The sequence below is a fragment of the Phasianus colchicus genome, chromosome Z, assembly GCF_987193195.1.
Source record: "Phasianus colchicus chromosome Z, bPhaCol1.hap1.1, whole genome shotgun sequence".
NCBI classification, from domain to species: domain Eukaryota; kingdom Metazoa; phylum Chordata; class Aves; order Galliformes; family Phasianidae; genus Phasianus; species Phasianus colchicus.
Window position 1 is genome coordinate 61010373 of NC_143476.1, and position 24836 is coordinate 61035208.

Here is a 24836-nt window from a genome sequence, read left to right on the forward strand (position 1 = left end):
TATGCCTTATCAATTTCTTGACTGTTTACCTTTTTCTCCACGTTGGAGTTTGACAGAATCTAGACAAAAGAGGTTCACTGAACTATGGTTTGGAAGAACAGAACCTTGTGGGACTATTAACTGTTTCTCAGATCAATCGGAACAGTTTGACTGTTGCATTACTGACTTATTGCTTCAGAATGTGTAAACAGTATTTTAAATAGGTAGTCTGGCAGGATTCTCAGCAGGATTTTCATGCTTTATTGTGAAATATAAAGAGACAAGACACTTTCAGATGATGTGTAAGTACCAGCATATCCTCCACCAGGGAATACTGGAAAGCTGGAAATATAAATACCTTAATCTTTTTATGAGAGTTCAGATCAATCATATTTCTTTTTTCTTTTTTCTTTTTTTTTTCTTTTCAGTAGGACAAAATCTTTTTTTTTCATTATGTTTCTAAAGCAATTAAAAAAATTCTGCTTCCTATTCTTCTGCACAAAAGCATTGGCCAGGGGAGTCTCAAAGCCCGAGACTTCAGTTTGTTACCATTCCACTTCTCAGATGCTTCCAAAGTAAAAGACTTGCTATAGCTCTCAATTGTACTACTAGGGAAAAAAAGTTAGAAGAACCTCATGTTTGTAAAACAGGAAACAAGAAGACAGCAGGGCAATACTTTTTCTTATTAATAATATTTAGTAAAACCAAAGTGAACTTGTTAGGGATGGGACTTGCTTACGGAAGCAGAACAGGATATACCTTTTAGCTAGTACCTCCTGCAAAATAATTCACCAGTACATACTAAATCTTTCAAAATTTCAAGACATTTTAAAAATAACTCTGCTGAGTAATTTTGGCCCAGTATCCAAATTCTTCCAATTTAATAACTGAATGTGAGATTTCCCTACTTTTTCTTACAGACACACACTGTCCCAATAAAACAGCAGGTTCAGTGAAAAGGAAAGGTACAAAGCTCAAAAATGACATATGCCCTCATGAAGAATTTCCACCACTGGAGTGCACTTCAAGACAATAGCTCATGACCACAATTAGACAGGAATCATGACAACATTCAAGAAGAAAGAAACTCTACCTAGAAATGTTTAGGATACCTTACACTTCAAGAGAAGACAGTGTGGTTGAATAAAACATCATTATTTTAAAAAGGAAAATTATTTTGTAGAAACATTTTCAAGATTCAGACTTGAGGCTCAGTAAGAATAGTGTCTTTGGAAAGGCTAAACCTTGTAGTCAAGAAAAATGTCCACAATTTTTATTTATCAGAAGATATTTTATTGCCAACGAGTACAAAATTGATGCTGTCATTCCCTGAAGTCTCATTTTAAAGATAAAGCTTCTCCTTCACCGCTTTTAAAGACTTGTAAATATAGTAATGAAGAAAAAAAAAAAAGGCAACAAAAAGAAAAATTGCAACAATAAATTAAAAGAAAGAAAAGGCGAGGAGGAGAGGGGCAGACAACTTTTTGGGGAGGAAATGTGTTACAAGAAACAGAATAGTTCTGAAGTGAAATCAAAATATCATAGCATATTTTTCTTCCAAGAGAAGTTTGAGTTTTTTGCATGTGAAATAAAATAGCAGCAAAGAAAAAGGATAAATACAAGTGCATGAATGTCCCACTGGAACTTGCTTTATTAACCAAAACAGTAGTACTCATCTGAATCAATTTTGGGATGCTTATGTGAGTCTTCCATAATAGAAGAATCACTGAACTGGTCTACATCAGAAGGTGTTTGGTGACCAGGAACATCATCAACCAAAGTGTCCAAGTAACTTCCCACTGATATTCCATCCAGACCATCACTACAGTCCTGTAAACTGCTACAGCTGCCATGGAAGGACGTGTCCTGACTTTCCAATAAGCTGCACAGGCTGCCACTCAAACTGCTCCCTCTGCTGGCAATGCCTTTCTCTTCAATCATCCACTTGATTGATTCAATACTTTCATTGATGATGAGTAGTTGTCGCATAAGTTTCACATCAGTGGCTCGGAGATTAATCTACAAAGCAAAAGCAATAAAAAAGATTACTGATTTTCTCTAAAATCGAACTCCAAACAGGCTGGAGGCAATAGATGGATTAAAATCTCACATTTGATATCTAAGACAAATCTATTCAAATACTCAGTTAAAAAAAAAAAAAAAAAAAAAAAAAAAAAAAAAAGGTAAAAAAAAAGGTATTTCTGCACTTTCATAGAATCATAAAATCTCCAAAACTGGAAGGAACTCACAAAGATGAGTTCAACTTGTTGCTCCACATAGGACCATGTAAAAATCAAACCATATTTCTGAGACAGTTGTCCACAAGTTTCTTGAACTCTGGCAGATTTGGTGCCATGACCATTGCCCTGGGGAACCTGTTCCAGAGTCCCACTGCCTAATATTCAATCTGACTCTCCCTTTCAGTCAAGTTCAAGTGGGAATCTGATCAGTCTATGTAAGCAGCCCATTAATAGGAAAGGTAAACAAAAAGACTTGTACACGTTACTATAATATTATTAGATGAAAAATAATTACTATGACAATTTCTGGGGATAACTTCTATTATTCAGAAAAGTAAAAAACACAAACCTGTGTCCATTTAAAATACTTTCAGCAACTGAGCAGATATAAGTAGCTAGGCATTTACCTCAGGTTCTTCTTGTTAAGCCTACTAGGATAACCTAAAATTTTCAGATGTGTGTTATTTGGAAAAAGGTTTATGAATCCTTAACATTTATTCATGCTTTTCTTATTAGTCAAATTTAACAAATTTAACTTTTACTGATATTTCCACAATGAGATGCCATACAAAACTGAGGCCTTAGTGTTTAATTATTAATTTATTTCCTCTTTGTTATCTGAAATAACCAGTGTTTGCAAAAGATTTCTCTGGAATCTCCTATTCATCTCATGAAACAAGTGATAACGCTGAAAAGGTAATCTAACAAACTGAAGATGATTCAGGTTTTGCCCTCATAGTCAAGTGTGGAGAGTCATAGGCTACTGCCATACCTGGTGTGACCTGTGAAACAACTGCTCAGTCATACAGGTGAGTCTCAGTTAAATCCTGATAAGAAAACAATGCTAGCCTGCAACGTTGCCAGTGCTGCTGCCTTTTGCAGTAGCAATTCAGAACTACTAAATGTCTGATGTATCAATAGAACCAATTCCACAGTGAGATCTGGGCCTAGATAAACTTTTGCCACAGTGTCAACATAGGACATGCTTGTTTAAAACCACTGGAAAAAGACTTGATGAATACATGGGATATCATGTCCAGCATGTAATTTTTGTAATACTTAATCATGTTCTTTAATTGTACTAATCAAGCACACTAAATGCCTGATACATCAACAATTTAAGACATGCACTGAGTATACTTCTCGACATAAATCTATGCCACAATCTCTAATACATTAACATACACGAAATGCTTCTCTTTCATAGATCAATAACATCTTAGCTTTCCAACAACTTGAACGACAAAACAGTATGTTGAAAATATGAACAGCTTTAGTCAAATGATGTACAAGGAAAAAATAAGTATGATCTTCTATGCCAGACAATAGACACTTTATGATATTCCCCAATTCTGTGGTTATTACATAGAAGTCAAGCATTTGTATTGTTCATAAACAATTGACTGCAATTGAATCAGAATTCTCAGGAAGAAATGGCAGTATCTTTTTCTGCCAAGATTAAAATTTGGATGTGGTTCTTTACATACTCGAATGACAGTTCTTCTCAATATCCCAAATTACACTGACACGATATGGTTTTCAAAAAAAAAAATATTAACATATTTTTACTCTGCTAGACACAACAGAAGATTGCACAGGCTCTAGTTGGGATGCTTCAGAGTGCAGATACTGTGTTTTAGCTCAGTGAGCAAAACACAGAGTACCAACGCTTTAGCTATTGCTGAACAGTCCATTTGCAATTTCAAGACCTGATCTACTTCTCACTGTCAAACAGGCTGGAGATGGACAAGAGGTTTGGAGGGGACACAGTTGGAAAACTAACCAGAAATGACCAAAGGGATATTCCAGGCCATATGGCTGTGCTCAGCAATAGAAGACTGGCTTGGTTTTCCCAATAGCTGCAGCTTGAAGACTCTCCGTGCATCCATTTGCTAGCAGGAGATAATGAGTGATTACCTTCAAGCTTTGCTAGTACCAGCCAGTCTGCATAATTTTCAGATGTGTTCCTGGTCATCTTATCCGATCTCTAAAAAGACTTCTGTACCAGCCTCACTCCAGTACCACAGAATTTAACATGCAAAATAGCTTTATCTCTTACTGTTTTAACAATAATGTTCATCTATCACTGCTTCAGATGTGAGGTTTTCAAAACAGATCGACCATTTTGTATCTCTCATCTCCAAGCCAGTTCTTCTACTCCTACCCATAAATCACTATAAATCAACAAATGTTCAGCAACAAGGCTGTTGTGACAGCAGCAAATTACCCAGCTTCCCAACTGCAACTGTAGATTTCAGTAATTTTGTCGTGTATAAGCATGTATGGAGACCACAATTTCCCAAAAGGCTGATTAAAATGAAGTTTAATGGAGCTAACACAATACATCACTGATGAAATAACTACTTTTAGATACGATGGACATCTCATATATTTCAGATTCAGTTGACTTGATTTGTTTCTCCAAACTAACACTTAGTCCCAAGTCACCTATACCAAGAGTGTACTTTTCCTAAAGCAAACACTAAAAAGAAGTCTACAAGTGTCATCTTTCTTTAACAATATTTATCTCATCTATGACTTGTATTGCCTTCTGCTTTAGTCCAGGAACAATTACATAATTTGGTGCTCAAATACACAGCTGCAACTTACATGTCTGTTAGAGTTAACGAGTATGTTCCAAAAGGGTTCAATTAGAGGGTCTAAAAACAACACAATCTCATTACATTTGACAGCTTCATTTGTTATATACAGTAACAGGTGCACTTCAGAAATAATCTGAACGGATTGAATTGTAGTTAATATAGATATTCCAGAACAGTTTCTACAGAGTTTAAGGTAGAACACAGCCCCACTACAGAGAAGGTGCATATCTTTGCATACAGCAATAAGGACACTTTGATAAGACAGAGAAAATCAAATTCTGGCCACAGGCTTGCTTATGTATCCTGTTGGTAGGTTTGGATAATCACAATATACATATCTTAAATGTATAACATTGAATGGGTAGTCATGGCAAGAAAAAATACTGAGAATGAAAGTGACCACAATGACCTTTTGGTTAACACAGTCTGGTAGCGTGGACTGTTTAGTACATAACAGATTAACATTCAGACACAATCAGACCTTCAGTGTGGAAGGGATATCTGGCCTGAACCACCTGTACATGTTTCAAACACACCCTCCTTCACTGGTTGTTCTAATAAAAAACTGCTTCCCTTACACACATAGCCCTGCTTATGGTCCTCCATAATCAGACGTGCAATATTGTCAGCACATAACACGTATGACTCCGTTACACAGAGAATTTATTTATACATGCATATATATATTTACGAAGACACTCATGTGTGTGAACATGCACATCTGTGTACACTCATAGAAACATATAACACAGACATATACAAGTATTTCCATTATTTCTATATGTACAGTGCTTTTCAGAAAGGATATAAAAAGGTTACTGATTTTAGTAAAAACTTATAATGATTAGGGCTGTTAACAGAAACAATTAACATCTCTTGGCAACTCCCCAAAACAATGCATTAGCTGTCCTAGTTTTGTCATTTTACCTTTGAATCAAAGTTGCACTTGCAACTTGGCAAAATGGATTCGTGTTTTCCAACCGTATGTTCCGAAGGCATGGTTTCCAGTCAGCTCCACATACCATGAGTCTCCCTCCCCTCCAAACCAAGAAAGCTAAAAAAATTCAATACAATGTGTCCTTGTAATCTGTCAAACCTGTCTGCAACACTAGTACCCTTTCTTAGTTCACTCTCTTTTAGATTCCTGGATTCATGTGCTTCTTTTTCTTCTCCTAACTACAGGAATTCTGCACTGATATTAACAATATAAATAGTGGTCTTATGAAAAGATATTTCTAAGTTTATTTAAAAGATATTACTTTCATTTTTTTTTTTTACTCAATGCCTTTATGCTGTGTGTTACAATGAGTCCAACAATAAGGGAAAGTAAATGAGCATGCCCATCAATTAGACTAAGCACCAGGCAATAAGTCACGGTAAGACAAGGAATCGTAAACCTACAGTCTAATGGGTTTGAGGAGTTATTCAAGTCATCCAGCTCAGACACCAAGCTCTGCACAGGATCCTTTGTAGGACTCAAACACCGATCAAGGACTGGATAGCATGGAATCCATATTTCAGAAGCAGTATAATTTTGGACAAATATCACACAGTGGAACTGCATGAGAGTAATCACTGCAGGCAGCTTGGTGGCTCAGAGCATGAGCAGACTTGTAGAAAGAATGAACACAATAGAAGGTCAGACTAAATGGCTACTGGAGCTAATTCCACCTGTTGTTAATACTGATACATCCATCTGTATTGCAGTTTTTACAAACAGAATTTAAACTAAGAGAATCTTTCCATGCTTTTCACAGGCCTTTGTGACTACTACAGTTCAGGAGTATTAGTGTTACTGCTACCTGACTTTCTGAGGGTATGCCACGGACAGACTTCTGCTCTTCTATTCACTTTCCTGTGTCACTCAGGATAAAGTTTTAGTTACCCACCTATGCCTACAACTCCTTTCTTTCTTTACCTCAGTTTTTTTTTCACGGAATAATGAATTCCATGAATTTATCTGAGATATAAAATATAAGTAAATATATGTATATCAATGTCCAAACAATAATTTATTTTGAATCCTGAGAAGTCAGCTTCTTCACAAGAACCAAGCTTATTTTGGTCAGACAGTGTGAGACAAAGTAAGAACACCAAATTCAGTAAGGAAATACAAGAAGTTATAAAATTCGTAAGTAAAACATCAATAAATTCTGTGAGAAAATTTGCATAACAAGCTAGAAAGACACTTAGAATTTATCTGAACTCCAGTACTCAGAATGTGCGAATCAATTAAGTTAATTAATTAAGTTAATTAATTGAGCTCACACATTCACAATAGGGTTGAATGTGGTCACACACACATAGGCTTTGTTAAGCAACAACCACAAAATGTAGCACATACAACATGAAGGTTAGCAGGCTTAGAATGATACTAAAACAGCTTCTCAACAACAGTGAGAGAGTAAAATGCCTTTTGTTCAATTTAACATATCTAAAATAAAACCACCTTTTACAAACTAGGGTAAAATTTCTGATCCTTAAATATACAGAACAATTAATAGGCTGTGCACAAGTTCCAACCCACTTTAATTAGTACATACTCATGTGCAAGATTTTAAATCTGCCTGTTTCAAAACGGTCTAACTTATTCAGGATGTTTGCATGAAGTTCTTTACATAATTAAACCACTTTGGGCAATGTTGTCTAGTCTGACTTCTGAATTTGAACACAGCCTTCAGCATTACCTGTTAAAAAGCAAGGGAGATTTTACATCATAGAGTGCAAGCAAGCACACAAGTTAACCATTCCCAGCCAGAAGGAATCATCTACTCACAGGTGAAACTGTAACTGCTTGTCAGAATGTTCCACATCTACTCCATCACAAAGTGAACCAGTTTACATTAATTCAAGCACTACAGTGGTTCAATCTAGTCCAACCAACCAGCCTAATACTGTGTGAGCTCTCTCATTTAATAAGTTTCTTAATATGAATATAAAAATGAGGAGAAAACAAAGTTCAGCAGAGATGAGATAGTCAATAGGTTGAGGTAAATGCTCCAGTTCTCATCTATGCCATGTGTATCAGACTGTAGTTTACCTCACACTGATCTGTGTAAAACACATCCCTTCTTTAAATTTCAGACAGTAGTTATATATGTCTGAAGGCTGCTCTGAAAGTAATGCCTCCTATTTTATTATTTTGACCCATGACATCAGAGCCAGATGTTGGTGATATGGCAGTAGGACTTGAACCAATATTCCTTTACATTTTGTTGCAGTGTGACAGATGGCAGCAGAGGGGCAGTCTAAAAAAAAAATGGAAGTGTGGATGAAGCAAAGGTACAGATCTAAACTCCTCCATGTGGAACAAATGGCACCCACTGCCATTCAGTGGCACTTGCTGAATGCTTATGGAGACCAAACAGTGTGCAGAGAGCGGGTGGGTGGGGCATTTCAGCAGTAGTGACAGCAAAATGAAATACAAACCATGTTCTGATGGCCATGCAGATCTTCACAAGCATGGCACGCAGGATCTGTTCATGCTGGTGAAAATGCATAAATAATGGTGGTAACTATATTGGTGAATACTGTTTTGTAGCTGAGCATTTCCTTCAAGGAGTGTTATTGTGGTCTTTGCATATGTTGTATTTTCCATGGAAATATATAAGATGTATTACTTTCAGAGTGACTTAAATAGATTAATAGCTTTCTGCACTTCTATTTTCTTCCAGCATAGATTTGAGTCACAGTGCACTGCTGAATGGTTTTTGCACTTCTTCCTTGTGTTTTTCATGGTTGTGGTAATCTCCAAGCAATATAAGACACAAAGGCTACCTATACAAATTTCACTTTATCAGATCTGTCTTTGATTTGTAATTGCAGTTTACTGATCATATTCATTTCTGCAAACAGAGCAAATTACACTGACCTTTCTCAGCTGCATTTTTGTAATGAGTCACTATAAAAACATTCTTACAGAATGTTACAGAAACATTCTTGACAACTTACTTTTTCCATTCTTCTGCAAAAACAATTATTTATTTTTGTGTTTCTCGTAAAGACTCAAAAATTAGAATTCATTGTATATTTTTAGGCAGCATTCACTTCAACCACCGAAATCCCAGATGTTAGAAAACAAGCAGTTATTAAGTTTTCAGCTTCTATCTCTGCCCTTGACCTTGTTAGCTTAAAAAGAAATTCCAGCCTAGTCATCATCTCTTTTCAACCTGCTGCAGTTCCAAAGCAATCCTGAACCAAGTGCTTACAATACATAGTACTGCAAATCCTTGTATAAAATTTGGTAGTAACATAACCTAGCTTTGCAAACAAGGTTTCTAAACTTGGAGGCAGGAAGAGAGGCCATGTTATCTGACATCAGCTAGAGAGCATTCTCCTTCTACAAACAGAATTCTGTACCTCAAGTCAGAGGAAGAAAAAACACCTGAAACAAAAATCTCATTACCTAAAACAAGGAAGTGGTTAGATCATACCTGAGCCACCACCAAAATAATCAGGAGGCAGAGCACTCAGTAAGCACTGAGAATAAGTAATTCAACAAACTAGTTTCAAAAGCATGTCTTGCAAGTATATGAACAAAACAATATGCTATGCTATGTTATCTTCTGACACAGTAAACTACAGTACTGGTTATTTACATTTCTCCTACAAAGTCCTACTTTCCTATGTGAGTTTTTTACATACTACTTGATCCCTTCAGACATGCAGGAAAATACAAACCATCAAGTTGTGCAATTCTTTGATTACATTACCTTTCTAATAAAAAATTGGAATATAAGGTCTTTGTCCCCCTTTCTGGAATCTACATCACACTTGCTTCTGACTGTGCACAGCCTGTCATTTGTATTAACATACAGTAAAATCTTCATGATTTGGAGGTCTTTTTATTTTATTGTGAAAAAGAAGAACCTGAGCATAAAAACTAAGTAGATATAGTGATTGTTATCAGAGAGAAATATATTCCATAGAGCTAATAGCAAATAACAGAAAAATAATAAAAAGAAAAAGGTAGTTGGTTAAGTCTGTACTCCCTGCCTCAATAAAATAAAGGCTAAAACAGAACTTTAAATATTAAAGCACTGAAAGAAAAATCAAGTCTCAGAAGGATGAGTGAATGCAAAACTTGCTGCAGATTATTTCAGAGCTTAGCAGAATTTACATGAAAGGGAGCAGTGAGGAACTGTAACAGTTTGAGTAAAAAGTTTCTAATGCAGCATGAAATTTTCACTGAATATTTCTAACTATCCCATACTGCAGTCACAGAAGAGAAATCTGACCTTGGAAATGTATCTATTATGACAGAGGTGAAAGTGTCCAGAAAAAATTCATGGTATGGACCCACATATGTTGGCAGACAAGATAATGGCACTATAAACATCCAGGTCAATAAGCAGCAGTACCAAATGGTGTCAAAAAGTGTTACAGTATGGACAATCACAGCCACAACACAGGACTGTACGTTTCCTCTCCACCAGTGTGAGATAGCACTGGAGTGCAATAGCATATTGAAACAGATTTTTTTTCACCATCTTTCATTGTCTGCCTTACTTATGCTCATCATGATCAAAACATGCTTCTAAAAATGCACAACAAGTACTGCAAAAAAACCTGCTCCTTTCTGAATTAGGCTAGGTTGCCGAGCACTTTGGCCCTATGTTCACTCCTTTAAATTAATTAGTTTTAACATTAGCAATGCATAAATAAGCAGAAAAATGCAGAAGTAAATAAAGAGTGATAGAAGAGCATGGTTTTTCTTAAGGTATGTACAAAACTTGAAAATGATACTTGAACATAGACAACAGTAATCCTTAACTTGTTACTCTTTATTAAAAAAACAAAACCCAAACCAAATTAGTGGACCAAACCAAATCACTTCCACCAATACTTCTTTTATTCAAGTCAGAACTGAGATATGACAGTTTTATTGCTGGGAATAAATCTAAACTTTCTTGAAATTCAAGTCTAGTTTTGCAATACTATCAGAGCGATACAAGATTAAAAATAAATAAATAAATAAATCAAATATTTGACTGAGTCTCCCCAGACTTCAAAGTTGGATTCTGTTTGTAAAAATTCTGTGGCCTTGGAGATGGGGTAGGTTTTATTAAAGCATATTTTTAATCAAATAGCCAAATCTTTACTAGCAGCAAAACTTCTGTCTCATTTACTGAATGTTTATCTGACTAAGAATAAAGATCTTCAAGATAGGCTTCAAGATAGCTTTGTAATTGTAAGTGATCACATCATTTTAGAACTGCTTTAACAAAGTAAAGAAGTGACATGCTGATCTGTTTCTTTCTGTATGGAAGAGTTACAAATGTTTATGAGCTAAATCTTTTTAAAAGTATATAATAAAAATGAGTGTACATCTTATCAAATGAGTCTCTTATCCTTCTCCCCCTTCCTTTACTTAAGTTTAATCTGTGGACTATTAGCAGTTCAGCATCTTTCAGATTCAGCCTTATTTTTGATTTTAAAAGAAAAACTTCAGCCATCCCTGCAATCAATATCCTGCAAAATTACTGTTTATTACTAGACATACATTAACTTTATGCTCATCAGCAAGTACTAGCAAATTTGAGATCTCTGAGATAAAATGAAGCAAAATTGCCTATTCTGAGATCTTCAACCAAAAATATGCTTCCAAACTTCCATATATCTATAAATAGTTAACTCCTTCTATCTCTTTCTTACTCATTAAGAAAGGCTTGAACAACTAGCAGCTATTCTGCACTGGGATCTCAAGGTTAAAAAACTAAGAGCAAACAGGAAACTAGTACTATTTCAGCAAGCTGAATTGTTGAACTTGGCCAACACAACCAGCCAAGTAGGCTCCTGCAGTTTTTAAGTCTTTTTTTAAAATCTTTTTCATAGGTATGCTTCTACATAATACACTGAAATAATGTATTCTGCAGGTTGCAAGGCATACATCAGTACAGGTTAGTGGCTGACCTTCTGGAGAGGAGATCTGCAGAGAAGGACCTAAGTGTACAGGTGGGCAACAGGCTGGCCATGAGCCAGCAGTGTGCCCTGGTGGCCAAGAAGGCCGTGGTATCCTGGGGCACATTAAAAACAGTGTGTCCAGCAGGTTGAGGGAGGTGATCCTTCCCCTCTATTCTGCCCTAGTGAGGCCACATCTGGAGAACTGTGTCTTAGTCAGGGCTCCTCTACTGAAGAAAGATGGGGATCTTCTAGAAAGAGTCCAGTGGAGGGCTATAAAGATGCTTAGGGGCCTGCAGCATCTGCCGTACAAGGAAAAGCTGAGAGATCTGGGATTGTTCAGACTGGTGAAGACTGAGAGTGGATCTTATTAACACTTATAAAATGTCTGAAGGTCAAGAGGATAGGGCCAGGCTCTTGTCTTTGGTGTCCAGCAACAGGACAAGAGGCAATGAGCACAAACTGAAACATAGGAAGTTCCACACGAACATCTGGAACAAGTTCTTTACTTTGAGAGTGACAGAGCACTGGAACAGGCTGTCCAGAGGTTGTGGAGTCTCCTCCTTTGGAGATATTCAAAATCTACACTTTTGCATGCAAATTGGACTAGATGACCTCTAGATGACCTTCCAATCCCTGTGATTCTGTGATTTTCCAGATAAAGTGAAAGCATATATTAAAAATTAAACAGAAATTCTATGTTTCTAGCTAAAGATGTCTCAAGTTAAGGTGGTAGCAGTAAAAAGCTTCCATGACACTATAGATACCTGTCTTTCCATATTTTTTGATCCCCACTCTGGTTAATAACCATCACCCACGCTACCTGGTACAGATTTCAGCTTCTCCAAGACCATTCTGGCTCAAGTCATAATGTGCTTTTAATACCTGAACATGCTCTTAGCATTTCTACATAACAGGTGACTGGGGCACTGTGGCTTAAACCTAAATCAGCACAGAATATTAATCTTTAGCACTAAAAGAAGTTTCCAGAAGTAGGAGTACAGTCGGAAGGAATCCAGGTAATTGGTTACATTTATCATTCCCTTGCTACCAAGGAAGTACTGTCTCATTGGGCAAGACTTGCATTACGTGGCTAGGAAAAGCCTTTAACAATAATCAGAGTGACTTGGGAACTAGACAAGGAAATCTAGACCACAGCAGTGTTGCACTGAGTTAGAGAAATGTGGCTTTATCTTAAAAGGGTTGGATAGATTTCTTTTAATGTCCTTTGGTCACTGAAGTTCAACGGAACACAAATTAAAATAAACTAAGGAGAGAAATGACCAAGTAAAAGAAAAAAAGTTTAAACACTGAGTTGGTGCTGGGGTTGCTTTACTTTTTCCTCTGAAATGGGATGACTGTTGCTCTGCAACTGTGAATGTACAACTATAAGAGTTGATGGTCACTGTGAATTAACTCTTCTGACTACAGAAAAAATAGCAACTGTCTCCGCTGTTTCAGCCACAGCCAGTTAATGCCACAAACTGACAAAGGAGTAAGTAAATTCTATTGGTATTTGATGTGGAAGAAAATAACTGCTGTTCTGGTATGCTAGTAATGCTGCTCTTCTCTTGCAAATAGACTTTATTCTCTACTTTTGAAGGATTTACAGTTTTCTTTTACAAACCCTGCAATTCTAGCAACCTGCCACGAGCAGCCACTTCAGTCCAAAGTATTTCAGTGTATTGCAAGAGTCAGGCCTACTGACAGTTACAGGAGTTGAAATAGTACTGTGAAGGCCAAATGCACTTGTAATCATAGATAAAGTAAGTCCTCTAAAACTTACTACTCTGGTTTCACGTTCACTCCTCTCTTAATCAAGCAGTTTTGACAAATTGAGAACCATAGCCTGAAGTCTTTTGAGTCTACAATGACTCAGTGGACCATAAGTCTTGGATGTGCACCTCCTTCAACAACCATATAGTAGCAGGCCAAAGAGGCAATGCAATAAAATGAATCTCCTTCTGGGAGAATTTTAGTTATGAATGCAGCTCGTATCTAACTACAGTGAACAAAATTACAAATTAAGCCAGTAAAGTGTTTATTAAATCTGAAGCTCACAGTATTTAAACAGCAGTTCAGCACTGCCTCAGAGGCATTAAATGTTTTCACTTCACCTGGTATTGCACCTAGCAGACCCATACAGTATTGCAGGTAGTTTGTTTTACAGCAGAGTAAATGAAGCACTCAAATAACTTACCTGGGCAGCTTAACGTGTCTGTGCTTCCTATTATCTAACAAATTTGCCATATCGTTTCTTTGACAAAGTATTAAAAATTGCCAGGTTGGTAGGAAGTGAGAAGAAGTAGACTGGCGAGTACAGAGTTGCATAGCTGTGCCTTTATTCCTCTTCTCCATATTTATGCAAGGACTGGATAGTCATGAAAAAGAGAGTAGCTAACAGTAACAGTTGGCATTTGTACAACACTTAAAACTCTCCAGTGTTCATTCCTCTCCTCCTCTTATGGAAGGAGAAAAATGTCCTTTGGAGCAATGTCAAGGAGGAAATCCTCAGCTGGATTTTATTTCACACACTCATCATCCTCCATTGGAAGACAAAGGCACTCATTGCTGGAACAGTATGTAGGGCATTTCTGAAACAACTGACCATCAATGTCTGCCTCTAGATTTGATAAAACCTTGAGGTGAGTTGCTTGTATCGCTCAAAGCTCTATAAATGAGGCATACAAGAATTCCTTCCAGCTGGCTATAATGAACTTTTCACAATAAAGAATCCTGTGGAGCTTGTAAATTATTGAGGTACTTAACTGAATAGCTTTTCAGAACTCGAAGACTGGATCACAGGATGTGCTTAATAGATACATTGCTCACTTTGGACACAAACCCAGTTCTCACTAGAGACAAATATGGACATGGAAAGAAAACCACTGATGCCTAAGCTGCACATAACTAATGACAAAGAGAAAATGTTTAAAAACTATGAAAAAGAGGATTACGTCAACAAATAAAAGTACTATTTTTCTCAAAAACACATCCTCCATTAATAGTTACTTTATGACAATGAATCCAGACATTGAAGATACAATCAATAGAGATACATTAATTTGACAGAAATTACTATGCAATTGTGAATTCAAAAATTAATGAATAACTAAGTATTCTGGTCAGACACCTATGGATTGCAGAAGAACATACAGCAATGCAACTAGATTACAGTGTATTCATTTCAACAGAAACATAAAAATACTCTGTAATCATAGGTTCTATGAGTACATCTACAGCTTGTTGTAGACAAAGAATATGAACACAGATCACTCTAGAGATGGCAAGGCCTTTTATATGTCCACATAGCTCTAGTACAGCGCAAAATCAAACCCAAAACCTACTTACACTCAGAGCAAGACTTACTACTTGATAAACAGCATTACTATGGTGAGTGTAGGCAGAAATGTCTTTCCAGCTAGATTTGGTACATAATCATTCAGCTGATAACAGAAGAGAGCACCAGTCATATCCTTAACTGCAAAGAATAGATGTGCAAGAATGTTTTATTTTCTACATTAAAAAAACATAATTGTTTTAATTATTAATCTCCTCCACAGTTCTTACTGTACACAGTATTTCAGAACAAATATTTCAACTTCTTCCTCAAATTCCCACCTAGTTCTCTTCAGTCCTTTTCCAGTCATTGAATAACTTAGCCTCGCTGCCACAGAAAAGTTAATGTTTATTAAGTGTCTGAAAAGGTCAACATTCACAGGTTTAAAACCCTTAGTATTAGGTTTCCCTTTTGTCATTAACTGAAGTTATCCAATGACAATGACACTTTTGAACCATGCTTGAAAACAAGGCCACAGCACTGCAGGACGAACAGCTTAATCTACCAAAGTACACCCAAAGTACACTTCAGACCTTTCTAATGAGAAAGCCAGACACATGAAATGTCTTACAGAAGTTATTCTTCCTAATGCACCCATTAGGAATTTAGTAAATTTACTGACCCAAATTGGGTTATCCTGTTCTTTATAATTGCTTTGTTGATAGATGCCCTCACACTACAGTCCAAATTCAAGTTTGTCCTGCTTCCTTCTTTAGTTGTTTGTTTGTTTGTTTGTTTGTTTTTTAACAACTGTAATTAACAGTTCTTCAGCACTGAAGATGTACTTAACAGTTTTCTGATACACCTGCATACAGCCATTTTTGTTGCAGTTATTTTGGAGCAACGTTCAGTCAAGCTACTTTCAGTCATCAGAACTTACAGAGTTTTCAATATATCTCCAGTACAGAAGGTTTGCATTCATAAAAAATATGCTAAGTTTCAAGCACTGCCTGCTACCTATGTTTCAGTTAGAATTTACAAATTCCTATATATAAAATTACAGGCTTTGTAGAATGAAGACCCTCTGACCTGAGATGACCTTAGTATTGCTATGCATAGAGGTTTTACAGCCTTCTAAGAGTCCAGGTACCCAGTCCCACTGGCCCCAGTCCCACATTAGTAAGGATAATGGCAATTGTAGCCAAAATTCAACAGAAGAAACAATCAACATGGGGCAAAAAGTAATCCACAACTAGAAAATCCATCACTGATTAGCAGTCCCACTTACAAGGGTGAGGACTGGAAAGGAAAGGCTACAAGTCTGCATTCGTACCTAAATATTCTTTTTTATTACAAGATCTCCTACAAATTTTTATGTTCAGATGACTTTATCTTTGCAATTAGTAATCTGAAAACCAGCAGCTGGTTCTATGTAACATGCCGTAACTGTTACACTTATAAATGCAGGTGAAAATCTAAGAGAGAAATTCACTTAATCACATCAAATTAGAAGTACTTTTCACAGGTCCAACATTCTCTCTTTGTAGTCCTGTATGTTCACTGTCATTTGCTCCAGATTTTAGAATCCAGCCTCTTCTCTAGGATGTGGACAAGAAAGAAAGAGAAAGAGAAAGAGAAAGAGAAAGAGAAAGAGAAAGAGAAAGAGAAAGAGAAAGAGAAAGAGAAAGAGAAAGAGAAAGAGAAAGAGAAAGAGAAAGAGAAAGAGAAAGAGAAAGAGAAAGAGAAAGAGAAAGGGAGAAAGAGAAAGAGAAAGAGAAAGAGAAAGAGAAAGAGAAAGAGAAAGAGAAAGAGAAAGAGAAAGAGAAAGAGAAAGAGAAAGGGAGAAGGAGAAGGAGAAGGAGAAGGAGAAGGAGAAGGAGAAGGAGAAGGAGAAGGAGAAGGAGAAGGAGAAGGAGAAGGAGAAGGAGAAGGAGAAGGAGAAGAAGGAGAAGGAGAAGGAGAAGGAGAAGGAGGAAGGACTGGCATTGTAATGATCATATTTGCTTTAATTCCAGTGAGTGTAAGTACCATTTGTTCTGCTTCATTTTGCCAGGACTTTGTGTTAATTAGCTTTTAAAATGGTTATTCTAGAACAGAACTATTAGAGCAAAGGGAGAGAAAACTCAGTTAATGAAAGAGCACAGACATACCTCTGTCCCAAACAGTCTTAGTCCAAATGTGGCATACTCAACCTCTTCAAAACAGGATTGTTTCAACTTTTTTTATCTCTTTTCTCTAAAAACAGCTACATTCAGAATATCCAGCTTGGCCTCCTTCACTCATTAACAATGTTTGATTCTCAACAATGGTCACTGGAAGGAAACTCATCTAAAAGTTTATTTCTCACTTCAAAGACACAATTCATCTTTTTTTCTGGCCCCAACTATTCTTAATCAAAGTTGGTAGTGTTTGTACTCCATGTAATGCAGTCTGACTACAGTCCACTGAACTTTTTTAGCTTTCAAAAATGCAATAGACTGTTGATTTGGGAAAAAAATTGAACTGAAATAAAAAAAAAAAAAAAAATCGCATCACCTTTTTTCTTAAGGTTTTCTTAAGAAATTCTTCCTTTGAATAAACACAGAGCTTGTGAAAGAGAAATGAGGCTTCTAAAGAAGCAGCGGCTTTTAAGGCTTCAGAACAAACCCTGCTTATTACTTACTGCTGTGTGTAGCTGCTGAAGTTATATGCATAGTTGAGCATGAGACACCAGAAACAGGGCTGCAGCTGTAAGAGATATAAGTAATCAACACTTGACCAGAGAAGAACATTTTGACCCATGCTAGCAACTGCAACTTGCTTTTCTTGTTATGCGGTAGCCTTACACCTCAAAGGTTTTCAGGATTATCAGTACAGTAGCAACCACAGCCTTGGCTAGAAAAACTGAAGGTTCCCTGGCTCAGCAGGTCTTTATTTCGAGAAATTAGAAACATTAAAAAAATAAAAAGATACAGTGTGGTGTTTTGTGCATGATTCCATTGACTAAAAAAAAAAAAAAAAAAAATTGGGCTCCAGGGAAAAAGAGCACTCAATATGGCAAAAGAATCGATCAATCAAAATGCAAGCTCTAGGCCTCAGTCAGCAGATGTACAATTTTACCCTTATGCACCTACCAATCTGTCACAGATAAAAATGCTACATCTAAGTTAAATGGGGATATGATTACATCACTTAACATTCTCCTGCAGCAGATGACACATGAGAGATAATCACAACATCACATCCACCATGTAATTCATGCTCTTCTAGGCCCAAGTACATAGCAACTTGATGGCAGGCATCTCAAAACTTCCACCATTTATCTCTTTCTCAGAAGAATCCAACCCAGCAGATTTAGAATGTTTATCTGAAGATGATGAATGTAGAAAGTAGTTGGAAGAACAGAAAAATTGATTTCATTCGTGACAGAAGGAAAATTTGCATGAGATGGATAAGATGAGACTTCCCATTTTAAAATGAGGAGGAGTTACACTGACTTCCAGTCTGTACAGATGAATTTACATTGGCCACCGAAAAGATACATATGTCCTGAGATAAGCCTTAAAGTCCATTCCTAAGTATCACTATCAGGTTCAGGCGTGCTTTCCTTGTTTTTTACTGTCAGGGGACAAACAATAGGGTACCTGTAGATAACACAGGTACTTTGTGGAAGCTATGGGTAGAAAAGAGATGATAAAAAATAGTTAACAGTAAAATACATTCTTAGCACAATGAAAAACTTTGGAATCATCATGCATTTAAATGCAATAAAAAATCAAATTTTACTCATGTATTGATTATAAAATTGCTTTGTTTCTCAGATTTAGTTGAAATCTGTCAAAACAGATTGGTCAACTTTAAAGATGTAGGTGTCAGCACACCAGTTAGTCTCAAGCTTTTCATATGTGACTATACAAATAATCTTAAACATGAGTAAGAATATGAACAAACCTGAATAACACTGGTTAGCAAATACCTATTAAAGAAATTGTCTAAAGCCTGAGTCAAGTAAGCAAAATAAACTGTGCATATATATATCTGAAAATCCATGGGTGTACTGCAGAAGCAGATACTATAGAGCAACTATGAAAAGGGAGCATGATGGATGTCTCTTGATTTTCTCATCTTCTATTTTTTTCAGTTTTTTGCATGTTTACTACAGCAGCAGATATTACCTAGTTTTCTGCCCATTCAAGGCCTCTCAGGTATTCATGAGAGCCTAGGAATAATATAGTAGGCTTTGACAAGAAATACTGAGAAGATAGATAGTATTTTTAGTTGTTTTGGGAATGATATTCAGAAGAAGAGAAACAGATACAGAAACAGTTATTTTTATCACATATTGTTTTCAAACTGATCATACCTTTATAATGTCACAAGAAAAACCCAGAAGGTACAGCTTATGAACCCGAAGAAATCCTACAGATAGAGGAGACTAACTAAGTTACTAAAGAAACTAGGATAGCCACAAGAAGATAGTTCAATTCCAAATTCTGGATTACAGAAAACAGGTGACGACACAAAAAATATTTAGAGTATCTATACCTTACCTAATAGTCATTATAAAGCTTAATGGGCATACACAGAATAGAAGTCAAATGGAGAGATGTGTAACAGAATTCTTTTGATTTAAGAAATAAGGCAATAAGTAAGATTGAAACCTTAGACTTCATTAGAGCCAACTCTGGCTTCTTCAAGGATCTACTTGGAAGTACTCACGGGTTAGAGCATTGGAAAGTTACTCAGGAGATTTGGTTGACTTTCAAGCACCACTTTCTCCAAACTCAAATCTGGTGCATTCCTAAGTGAATCAAATGAAGGTGGCAAAAGACCTGAATCAATGAGTAAGAAGCTCATGGGAAAATTCAAATGGAAGAAGAAAGTCCATTGAATGTGATAAAAGGGTCTGGCTACAAGAGAGGAATATATGAACATTGTCAGAACATGCAGGAATACACAGAGACACAAGGAAGGCTAAGGCCTTCCCACTTGGGAAGTTGAGAGACGTTAGGAAAACAAGAAAGGCTTCTTTAAATATGTCAGTAGCAAAAGGAAGGCTGGGGAAAATGTATGTCCACTGCTGAATGAGGTGAGTGCCCTGGTAGTGGAGGACACTGGGAAGTCAGAATTACTGAATGCCTTCTTTACTTCAGTCTTCAGTGCTAACACTGGCCTTTGGGAATCCTAGAGCCTGCAGGTAAGAGAGAGAGTCTGGAGAAAAGACTTCCCACCAGTTGAGGAGGATCTGGTCAGAGATCATCTAGGCAAACTAGCTCCACAAATCCATGGATGAGATGAACACAAGTGCTGAAGCGACCATTATCATCTTTGAAAAGTCACGCAGAATGGGAGAAGTGTCTGAGACCTGAAGAAAAACCAATATCACTTCAGTCCTGAAAAAGAGCAAGAAGGAGAGGACAGGAATGTACAGCCCTGTCAGCCTCGCTTCCTTCTCTGGGAAGATGATGGAACAGCTTATTTTGGATGTCATCATCAAGCAAATGGAAGAGAAGAAGGTTATCGGGAGTAGCCAACATGGATTCACCAAAGGGAAATCATTCTTGAACAACCTGGTAGCCTACTACGATACCATGACAAGCTGGATAGATGAGGAAAGAGCAGTGGATGTTGGCTACCTTGACTTTAGCAAGGCCTTTGACACTGTCACCCATAACTTCCTCATAGGAAAGCTTAGGAAGTGTGGGACAGACAAGTGAACAGTGAGGTAGATTGAGAAGTGGATGAGGCTGACTGGAAGAGGTTGGAGGGTTGTGATTAGCGGGCATAGTCTAGTTGAAGGCTGTAGCCAGCAATGTTCCCCAGGAGTCAGTACTGAAACATCTTAATCAGTGGCCTAGATGAAGGGAAAGAGTGCACCTTCAGCAGGTTGGCAGATGATACAAAGCTGGGAGAAGTGGCTGAGGAACCAGAAGGGTGTGCTGCCTTTCAGTGAGGTCTGGACAGGCTGGAAAGTTGGGCAGATTATAACCTTATGAGATTCAACATGGGTAAGTGCAGAGGCCTGCACCTGTGGAGGAATAACCACAAATGTCAGTACTGGTTAGGGATGACCTGTTGGAACAGAGCTCTGTGGCAAGAGACATAGGTGTTCTGGTGAACAACAGGTTGGCCATGAGCCAGCAGTGTGCCCTTGTGGTCAAGAGGGCCAATGGTATTCTATAATGCATCAAAATGAGCGTGGCTAGCTGGTTGAGGAACGTGGTCCTCTCCCTCTTCTCTGTCCTGGTGAGGTCGGAGGACCATTGAATATTGATGAGGCCTGAATTCTACTCAGTTCTGAGAACTTCTAGGGAGTTTCCAGCACAGTGCTACTGAGATTACTAGGGGCTTGGAGCATTTTCTTTATGAAGAAATGGGGAGATCTCATCAATGCTTATGAATATCTAAAAGGCAGAAGTGGATGGAGCTATGCTTATTTCTGCAGTGTGCAGCAACAGAAAAAGGGACAATGAAAACAAACTGGAACACAGAAGTTCCATACAAGCAAAAGAAAAAATTCTATACTTTGAGGGTGGCAGAGCACTGGATTAACTTGCCTGGAGAGGTCGGGGAGTCTCCTCTGGAGATAGTAAAAATCTACCTCGACACTTTCCTGTTTACATGCAAAAAACAGTAAGTCAGACATTAAATGAGAGAGAGAATAGGAGAAGTCAAGGATGCTGAGACTAAAACATGTTCACTCTGAGAGCTGGGGGGAAAAGGTGAAAAGCAGGAAGAAGAAAATCAGCAAATTGAAGATTGTGACATGAAACTTCACGTGTAATTTAGAAGAAGAGACCAACTTATAAGGAAAACAGAATGAACTCAAACCTCTTGATTTTTATCCCTTTATAGGCCTGTCATAACATGTCTCAACAGTCACACTGGGAACTCTGCCTTATTTGCTTCCTTTGCAGCTCAACTTCCCTAAGAGTTTTACACTGTAACCTATACACACTCTAAACCCTGATGCAAGTTAAAAATTTTGATAATTGACATGAAGGATGCTGACAGTGTTTGAACCATGTTAACAACAAGTTTACAGTTTTTGTTGCACTAAAATGCACTGATAGCTTTGCGAGCATTTCTTAAAACCTATGAAGCCACAAAACACTAAGTGGAATATAAGTGACTCCTCAAGACTGAGGTCATAATCTTGGCTATTAACACCTAGGATATCCACTCTTGATTTCCCTTTCCTCCTTGCCAGGTATTCTTTAAGAACTCTCCTTCCTACCCACTCACCAGCATTGTGATTACACATTTAGTGTATGCAACAAATCACTTCAGTAAGTTGCCAGCAAAATCTTCATCCCCACAAGGAAATTGTATAGATTTTGATCAAGTAAGCAATGTGGTAAGAACCATGAGAAGAACTGTTACCCAAAGAAGTTGTTTGAGATCTCATATAATGATTATTATCTGGAAAAAAAAAAAAAAAAGGCAAAAAAACCCAAAAAACAAAATGAAGCAGAATGGGCTTGAGTATGTAGAACTTCGTACTGTCAGAACTGTACCTACTAACCACTCAGTATTTGCTGACTTACTCTTTTGCTTGCGAAGAGTGCAGTGGTTCCTTTTGTTTTGCCTTAACAAGGCAATTTTGTGGCACCGCTGAAAAATTTCTTAGAGGCAGGTAAGCTTCTGTTTTAAGACAGTAAGTACGCGAGAAGTTCTGAAGTAAGTAGCCACAAATAAATTTCTCAGTCATGTTACAAATAGGCGTTTGATGAAGGACTACTGTCTAGAACTAAATAAACCTCTGAAAAACACTGTCCAGAACTGGAATATCTGAGCTTCCAACTCCAAGACCTACAGAGTCTCTTCAGATATGAGAAGTTACCAGGAAACAGGTGCGATGTAGAGAATACATTTCGAACAGCCAGAGATGAAGGTGTTATTTTGTTTATTGATACACCAACACTCGGGGCTTTTAACTAGCCGGCAGAGGAAGGGCAGGTGGCAGCGACCCGTCCAGCTGTCACTCTGCAAGAAGCCTGCAAAACCACTCTCCCTCGGGCCGGCCAGCTCAGCCGCCTCACACGCAGGCGGTCCCCCCGCCGTCCTCCGGCCGCAGCGGGCCGCGGCGAGGTCAGGGCCCGTGGCGGCCCCGCCCGCAGCACGGGGGCGCTGCCCGCGCGGAGCGGGGCGGCCCAGGGGAGCGGGGCCTGGGGGCTCCGCCGTGCGTAGCGCTGCGAGCGCCTCCTCGGAGCTCCCTCGGCGCCCGGCTACTCACCATCTCCTGCCTCAGGAGGCGAAGTTTGGTCTCCAGACGCGCGAGGGCGGCGGCGCGGCGCCGGCCGGGGGCCGCAGCGGGCTCGGCGGCGGCGGCGGCGGCGGCGGCTGCGCGGCCCGGGTGCTCCTCCCCGCGCAGCGGTCGCGCCAGGCTCTCGGGCACTTTGCGCCCCAGCTTCTGCTCGACGTCGCGGAGGTCGGGGGCCGCGCCGGGCTCCATGGCTCGCCTCGGAGGGGCCGCGGCGCCGGACGGCGTTAGCGCTACCCGCGGCCGCCCGGCCGCTCCACGGGCGCGGAGGCGCGGTAATCCGCGGCAGCGCCGGGGCCGGCGCCCGAGCCGCGCGGGTGACCTGCCGCAGACATGAGGCTCCCCCCGGCGCAACGCCCCCCCCCCCGCCTGCCCCCGGCCCTCTTTTGCCACCAAAAATCTAGCGAGCGGGAGCGAGGGGAAAAACCTCCCCCGAAGTTACGGGGTAGGACGCGCCCCGTTCCTGCTCCCGCAGCGGAACCGCGGTACGCCCTGGCGGCTGCCCGCCCGCCCCGGGCTGCGGGATCCGAGTCATCGCGCGTCCCGGCCGGCTGCAACTTTAAAGCCCGCTGGCAGGTGGAAGAGGCGCGCCCCGGCCCTCCTACCGTAATGCCTGGAGAAGAGGCGCGGCTGCGGCGCGGCGCCCCCGCATGGCCAACGGGGCAACTCGGCCGGCGGCTCCCGGCGGCGCTGAGGGCGCTGGGGGAGCTGGGGGAGCTGGGGGACTGCGCGCTGCGCGGGGAAGGGGTTGAGGCAAGGGGAGCTTTCTCAGGTACGGAAAGGAAAAGCGAAGTGAAATAAGAAAAGAGAAGAAAAGGAAAAAGAAAGGAAAGAAAAAGAAAGAGGAAAACAGCAAGAAGAAAGTGGAAGAAAATAAAAGGCAAAAGGAAAAAGAAACGTCCAGGTAAAAGCAAAGCAAAGCAAAGCAAAAAAAAAAAAAAAAAAAAAAAAAAAAAAAAAAAAAAGACTGAAAACAAAGGGGATTAAAAAATATAAAAGAAACAAAAATAAACAAAGGCAGCTTGCAGAGCTCTGTGACCTTAGATCACTTTCTTAAAGGGCTAGGATTGTATGTACAGAGTGAATGTTATTCCCACTTCTTGAGCAGGTTTCACTGCATGAAGGCTGATTTTTCCTTATTCTACCACACTATTATTATTTTTGTACCTTCTTCCCTTTAAAAAGCAAAGTGTGTTTACTGCGCAGGTGACTGTAACTCTGATAACAAACTTATAACTAGCCATGCTGATAGCAGAGCTAGAAGCACTGTGTCATTCCTTGGCATGATGTGTTGCTCTGTAACACAGTTACAGCACTGAAGAACTTTACACAAGAATTATGCCGTGTGACCAGACCCATCTGTGGGGCTACTTCCCACATATTGGGGTGTTGAGTGCAAGGCCAACCACAAGAAGTGGTGTGCTGGACTTGGAAAAACAAAATTTTGTTACAACAATCTAGATATTATTTGTCCACTAATTTAATCAATACTGTAAGAGTTACTGATCAGAGAACTTTGGAAGGGTTTGGTACAGTCGAGCAAAAATCCTGTTGGCATGAATGAGAACTTCTCAGGTGAACTGATTTAAGGC

The 24836-nt window shown here is 39.0% G+C and overlaps 1 protein-coding gene across 1 annotated transcript; it reads right to left on the reverse strand.

Moving 5' to 3' along the window:
• Positions 1–1240: 1240 nt before the first annotated feature.
• Positions 1241–23620, reverse strand: LURAP1L (leucine rich adaptor protein 1 like). The gene is made up of 2 exons (XM_031593190.2): positions 23218–23620; positions 1241–1998 (listed from the first exon to the last, which is right to left on the reverse strand). Exons 1-2 carry the CDS (start codon positions 23434–23436, stop codon positions 1633–1635), a joined length of 585 nt encoding a protein of 194 aa, XP_031449050.2. The 5' UTR covers positions 23437–23620; the 3' UTR covers positions 1241–1632.
• Between the last annotated feature and the right edge of the window lie 1216 nt (positions 23621–24836).

Bases quoted from the DNA above. Each gene is read 5' to 3' on its own strand.
- LURAP1L (XM_031593190.2), bottom strand. From the start codon at position 23,436: ATGGAGCCCGGCGCGGCCCCCGACCTCCGCGACGTCGAGCAGAAGCTG. The intron at 1,999-23,217 runs GTGAGTAGCCGG...TTTGCTTTGTAG, and splicing joins GCCTCCTGAGGCAGGAGATG to ATTAATCTCCGAGCCACTGA.